This window comes from Daktulosphaira vitifoliae, unplaced genomic scaffold, assembly GCF_025091365.1.
Source record: "Daktulosphaira vitifoliae isolate Bord-2020 unplaced genomic scaffold, ASM2509136v1 Scaffold_3, whole genome shotgun sequence".
Classification (NCBI taxonomy): Eukaryota; Metazoa; Arthropoda; class Insecta; order Hemiptera; family Phylloxeridae; genus Daktulosphaira; species Daktulosphaira vitifoliae.
The window spans coordinates 32,013,965-32,021,318 of NW_026099574.1; the positions used below are offsets into that span (position 1 = coordinate 32,013,965).

The 7,354-nt window shown below is 24.9% G+C and overlaps 1 protein-coding gene across 2 annotated transcripts in view; it reads left to right on the top strand.

The window, feature by feature from the left end:
• The first annotated feature begins 672 nt into the window (after positions 1-672).
• The window catches only part of LOC126901746 (protein PFC0760c-like), a 55,959-nt gene continuing 49,277 nt past the window's right edge, over positions 673-7,354 (top strand). The window contains exons 1-4 of one of the 2 annotated variants that reach the window (XM_050678487.1): positions 691-875; positions 981-1,025; positions 4,425-4,602; positions 5,455-5,697. In XM_050678487.1, the coding sequence (XP_050534444.1) occupies positions 765-875; positions 981-1,025; positions 4,425-4,602; positions 5,455-5,697 (577 nt within the window). In that variant the 5' untranslated portion in view covers positions 691-764. Of the gene's footprint in view, positions 876-980; positions 1,026-4,424; positions 4,603-5,454; positions 5,698-7,354 lie in introns of both variants that reach the window. The other variant, XM_050678486.1, reaches the window with a different exon arrangement.

The following is a 7,354-nucleotide window of genomic DNA, read 5'->3' on the forward strand; positions in this document are numbered from 1 at the left end:
CTAATTTTTAATTTAATTAACAACACATCAATTATAAATCTGTAGATAATTTATAATTTTAAAAAATTGGTGGACTATTCCAAAAGCTACATGTTCTCTTCTTTTCTTATTTATATTCTAATTACAAGTTTTATGATTTATAAGTGTAATATACATATATGACTTTATTTAAATATATATATATATATATATAATTTATATTATGACGATAGAAAGAGGTATAACAATAGTATTTATCATAAAAATAGTGTATTGATCTATATATTTTTCAAAAAGTTAGAGCGTTATTTTTTTCCATAATAAAGTATATTATATTAGTTTTAATTTAAGATATATATAAAAGTGTTAGTGTTTCCAGAACACTTTCAAATGTTAAGTTGAAAAAGTTAATTTTTTGTGAAAAGTTGTCATTTTGAAATCGATTCGGTGAGAGCTAAGAAAAAGCGGTATCATTTTTGAACAATATGTAGGTTTAAATTAAATTAAATTATAGTAAATAAAACTTACATGAAATAACTTGTAAATAGTTATTATTAACGTATAATATATTTGTAAATGTAAATTAAATATGATAATATAATATAATTATTTGAAATGTGTTTAATTTAAATATATATTTATTTCCATTTTTCATATAACTCAAAATAGACTATGTTGTTCTATATAAATGAAATTAATTTAATAATAAAAACAATACTTCAAGTTTACTTGATATTATTGAAATTATATTTTCATTACTGTTGCTGTTATAATAATCATTAAAAATGCGTTTCTATTTTTCTTTTGGAATTTTACTATGTTTTATTTTTTTAATTACCATACCAAAGTTTTCATTCGGATTGCCCTGCTCAGACGAGGAAACTAATATCAATGATGTAAAATAAGTATTCATAATTATTATTATTTTACATGATTATTATTTTTTTAATTTTTAAAATATTTTGCAACTTAAGATAAAAAATAAAATTAATGTTTTGTAGATTGATCCTATATCTAGTGAAGTCAATAACAATGATCCAATACAAGTATTTATAGTCATTATTAATATTTTATATATTTATTATTATAGTTTAATGGCTTGGGTATAATATTTATACAAATAACAATCAATGATAATTTTCTTATAAAATATAAAAAACCCAGCACAGTGAGGACGTAGCATAGTTGAGTCCAGTATATATTTAATCTGACAGTGATTAAAATCACTATCATAAAAATCGCTTCGATGCAAATCTGTAGTTTTTAATTTTTTAAAAAATTGGTAGATTATCCCAAAAGCTACATGCTCTCCTCTTTCCTTATTTATATTCTAATTACAAGTTTAAGATTTATAAGTGTAATGTATGAATAAATATTTATTATAACAATAAAATATTGTACAAAACTGATATTTAATAATTTAGTGTTGTAATATTTACAAAAATCTTATTTTTTATTAACTTAAGGTTTCCGTTTTCACCATAAAAACAAAATAAAGTTCGAACATTTTTTTTCATATTAAATTATATTAGCTTAATTTGAATAAATATATTATGTATTTCTGTAACATTTTCAAAAATTAAGTTGAAAAATTTCTTTTTTTTTTAATGCATATTTAAGTTTTGAACTTGTCCGTATAAAGGTAATGGTCTTATTTAAAAAAAAAGTTTAAATATAAAAATGAATTTTTTTACTAAAATCATATTTTTTTATAACTTTGTAACGTGACAAAAGTACCTATTTATTTTCTGTCTAATTGTATACATGTGTGTGTGTGTGTCCTAAATTACTTTGGTTGAGCCAAATGCGTGTTGCGACGGCGTTAATCATTCAAATAATCACGATAAGGCGTTGTGATGTGTTTGTGCGCGTGCGAGATAGTCAGCTATGTACTACTTCGGACCGGTTCATGGACGGCATTATTATGTACATTCACTCCGTTCCTTTATAGTAACTCAAAAAAAAAGAAATTTTATTAAAAAAAGATTTAATAATAATATTTAAAGAATAAATTTATTAAAATTATTTGTTAATTGTTGGTATTGTATGAGCATGAGAATAATTGAGCTACTATAATAATTATTGAATAAAAATTGATAAAATATAATTTTCTCTCGGGATATGAGTACGAGGATTTATGAGAAGATGTAAAATATAGAAAAGCAAAGTGATGTTTGAAAATTTATTAATATAATAATAATTTGAAATAGAAATGATTGTGATTAATTATCACACATAGATCATCAACAACGACTCTCGTACCAGTAGTTATCTAGGCTTGTGCTAACTGTGAATCGAGTCAATAAATACCTCGAGTAGTATAGGGATCACAAGTGGGTTCTCTATCTTCGCAAGAGAGTCTTTATTAGTATTGACTACACAGGTAACCCATTCAAAGATTAGACTAGGCTGGCTAACTTCGTAAAAACGTTATTGATTCTCTTTATTTATTTAGACAATATTTTATTCTAAAGATCACTTTATTTTTTCTGGTTTCCTACTTAATTTATGTACTCATTATATTTAACTTTAAACCTTATGGATCTTTTGTAGAATATGAATTTACTTTAACGATATCAAGACTAATGTTGAAAAAATGAATATGCTTCAATTTTCTATGTAAAATTGTATTTTGTCAAGCCACTTCTTGCATCCGTTGAAAGTTCATAAGGCGAAGAGTAGTGAGAGAGATTGACAGTTTTTATGCCCTTTTATATTAAATTTAATTCATCTATCTATGCAAGAAGTGTCACGACCTTTTATTATTATCTGTTTATTACTCAATTTGTGTTATTTATTACATATTATTTTACTTAAAATAGATAATTTGTCACAACTAAAGAATTTCTTATAATTATTACAGTAGATTAATATCAATGTATTTTTAGTCGTATTTCTTGGAATAGTTTAAAGTATTAACATGAATAATATATTTTTAATTTGATGACTAATATACAATAAGATATAGACTACTGAATAATGAGTGGTGTATGTATTATAACATCTTTCATATCTTGAACGTCATTTGCACTGTTCACCACCTATATCGTTGCCTTATGATATATTATGATTTGAATTTTTCTTAATAATTTCTGGTACTGGATATTAAAATTTATTGACGGTTGCTCTAAAGGCTAGCCGTGTTGTCGCCATCGGACCGCCGGGTCAAACGATGGAAGTTTTGTCGAAAATTAGCCATTGTCGGAACTGGTTGTTGGTTAATTTTCGTCAGTAACGGTCGTGATTTTTTATGTTGTGTGCGATGCAACTTTTTTTTTTTTTATATATCTGTTTTACGTGAGTGTCCGCTATTTTTTTTTATATAATGTTGATTCTTTGTTTATTGGCGTCGTCTAAACCTGCCTCCAGTTTCTTTAGCCTCTCGGGGCTGATAACGTATAATTTATTATTTTAATGTTTCGAGCCAGCATTTTTTTATTAGTGCGCCGTGCCATAAGCTCGTGTAGCGAAATTTTTTTTATTAAATTGTTTTTGTAGGTCCCTCAACATGGCAGGCGTGTTACAATACCACCTGTCATGTTATATATAATTTTTTTTTTTGTGATTTTTTTTTATATATAGGTTTTATGTTGTGTTTTGTGGGGTGATGAGGATGTATATATTATTGGTACAATGTGGTGACGTAGTGCATTTTATTCCGGGGTGTCCCAACGTCTTGCAAGCTAAGTCTAACTATTTAAAACCAGTCGCTTACTTGGGCCGTATACCCGCCGTGCTTAGCGGCCATGCCGTGATTAATAGCCGGTGGGTTAAGACTTTCATTGTATTCTCTAATTGTAAAAGTGTAGGTGTAACTATTTTTTTTATTGATATCTGTTTTTTTCTCTGTTCCTTTAATATGTAGACGAGGTTTTTTGACCGTTCGGTTTTTTGTTTCGTATTAAATTAATTTTTTTTTGTTTTTTTTTTATTACTTAATAAAGTCCCCTCAATTTAACATAACCATCATTTTACTTTTTTTTTGCGTGTTCCATCTTCAATAGGCTCATGTATTTTTGTACTTTTTCCTTTCAAAAATCAATTACCCCTAGTTATAAGGTACGGGCAACGGCCTTGTATAAGGTCATCCCTGATGATCATGGTTATGTGACAACTGTCACGAGGTTTTGATGTACATCAACTATCAACGACTCAACATATATTAATTACAAATTTTTTTCTTAAATTGCTATCAATGTACAATATTTAATTTTTTCTTTTTAATCTTACTGTGGTCAGACAGTACATTGTCTCGCCTAGTTGGTTGGTGACCCTCTTTTGATATTTTTCAATACCTCATGAAAGTTACAAATTTTCCGTTGTAGCCATTCATTCGATTATTTTTTTTTATGATATTTGTAACCTTTCAACTTTATAAATATGTATTAATTTACTTTAATAATTGCCATAAACTAATTTATAACTTAGCACTGATATTTTTTTAGGATGAGTATCCCATATCAACTTATCTTTCAAACCTTATGTTAGATCACATATGGGAAATGGTTCGTGGTAACACAAATGCTATTGATGAATTTTATAATTATGTAGTGAATTCAAAGAAGTATAATGAGGATTTACGAAAAGTATTGCTTAATTTAATAACGGATATAATTAATGCAGGTATTTGAGATTTATTTTTTTATCTTACGTATACAGAATGATTTTTTTATCATAACGCGTTTAAAATTACTCACATAATAATTTATCAATTTATTTTTTGGTTACCATTAGTTAAATATTATTCTTGAAGCTATGTATTACTTCTAAGTTCATCCCTTATGCTTTGTATGGGTGTGAATTTTTTATTTTCAAATGGGAACACATAAATTGAATCTAATTAAATGTTTGAGATTATATTTTAATAGTAAACAATATTAAAACTATTTTTGTTAATATTTACTATAAACATAAAAATTGTTCATTTCAGATGTTTTAAGGTTTAATAGTAAATTTAAATTTACATCAGAAAAAGAAAATATTAAGAATTTTTGTAATTTGTAATTTTTGTTAAAAGAGAGAAAATATTGCATAATAATAAAACGTTGTTTTATATAGTTTTATTGGGATATTTTTTAATTGACTTGTTGTACAGTTTGGTGAGGTTGTGGCAAATATTCACAAGTGTATTGTACCTATAAAAAAACAGAACACTAAGGTATTAAAAGAAAGAATTATTTTTATACAATTCCATGAGAAATAAGAAGAAAAATTCGTCAATAATCATCTTCTAAATGAGTCGTTCAGCTATAATGTATTAAATTTTATAAATGTACAAATTATTTTTTTTTTCGTCAAATAGCTAATAATTAGAAAACAAATTCAGATAAAAATCCTACTTTTACGGAATTACAAAAATATTAGATTATAATTTTATAGATTTTATGAGAGTAAAAATAGTGTTTTTTTATGCTCTATTTTTATTCTGCAATTTAGATTAATATTCTACATAGAAATTTTTTGTTAATTTCTTAGAGGATAAAACTACGAAAATAAATGAATATGTTAGTTATGTACGCCAAGATATGCAAAATGAAGAAGCTCATTTAATAAAAGAATTATGTAAAGGTGATATAAAGAAAGATGGGACCGTCACAAAAGATTATGCAAAACGAATTATTATGGAAAATTCATTCATTAATTTTACTAAATCCAATAAATTGTGTGACTTTTTAATAGAAAAAAATTTAGATGGAAAAAATCAAGTCCTTTATAATAGTAATTATCATAACTTTTTTTAAAAAGTATAAAAACATTTTTTAGCAATTAAAATTAACGTATTTCATGATTTATCCTATACTATGTGTTAATTATTTTAAACAATTAAAAAACGGACTATTTGATGAAAATGTATAATGTGTAATTAAAATTATTTTAATATTTAAAAATTAAGGTTTTTATGAAATATAGTAGTCATTTATAAGATGTTCTTTTAAAAATAATATACAGGATGGCTCACCACTCACTGACAACTTAAATAACTTTTGATCAAGTTAATATTTTTAGCTGATTTTTTTTTTTAAATAATAGTTATACGTTAGGTCCATAGCTATATCTCCATAATTAATTTTTTTACATTTTATTAAAAATATTAATTATTTTTAAATTTTAAATAAAATGTAAAAAAAAAATCTAAGATAGCTATTTTGTAGAGTAGAATTTAAGAAAAATTTTAGTAAAAAAATATCTTATTAATATTGAGTAGTAAATATTCTGTAGCGTTTTGAAGTTTGTGAAAATTTGAATTTTCATGTATTATTTTACGGTATTAAACATTGAAATACGTATTGAGAAAAGGACAGAAGAAAACGCTATCTTTTCAATATACTTTTGAATGAGAGTGATAAGTAATAATTGCCTTATCTAATTTCTTATCATGGTATTAATGCCAAGTTTGTAATGTATACACATTATCATCATATGTATACACAGTAATCATGAAAAGATAGCGTTTTCTTCTGTCCTTTTCTCAATACATATTTTAATGTTTAATACCGTAAAATAATACATGAAAATTCAAATTGTCACAAACTTCAAAACGCTACAGAATATTTACTACTAAATATTAATAAGATATTTTTTTACTAAAATTTTTCTTAAATTCTACTCTACAAAATAGTTATCTTAGATTTTTTTTTTTACATTTTATTTAAAATTTAAAAAAAATTAATATTTTTAATTAAATGTAAAAAATTAATTATTGAGATATAGCTATGGACCTAACGTATAACTATTATTTTAAAAAAAAATCAGCTAAAAATATTAACTGGATCAAAAGTTATTTAAGTTGTCAGTGAGTAGTGGGCCACTCTGTATGATAAGTAACATAATATTAGTTTTAAATTTTTACACTATTTGATTATGTAAGAAATTTTTAAATGAACTACGTTTATTGTTGCATAGGTAATATTAGGACGTATTTTTGAAGGGATTTTCTCCTTAAAATATCAACTTAACCTTTTGGTCAGGAAAATTTGATAAATATAGGTTTTTAAGTAAAAAGTGAATATACTAATAAAAAAAACGGTAGCACAGTGGGGTCGCGGCATAGTGGAGACATTGCATAGTTGGGTTCAGTCTAGATTTAATCTGACAGTGATTAAAATCACTATCATAAGAAACGCTTCGATGCAAATCTGTAGATAGTGTTTAATTTTAAAAAATTGTTGGATAATTGCAAAAGCAACATCAACTTCTATTAAAATAAAATACAAAACCCATAATTTTCATACAAAAATAGCATATTTTTGAATATGGTAGCCATTTGCGTATAGAAGATAGGTCGTCGGGACAAATTTTTTTTTTTCATTTTGTAGTACATAAAATAAGCTTTAATTTTATATATGTTTAAAGGACGCAGTATTTCCGGAACATT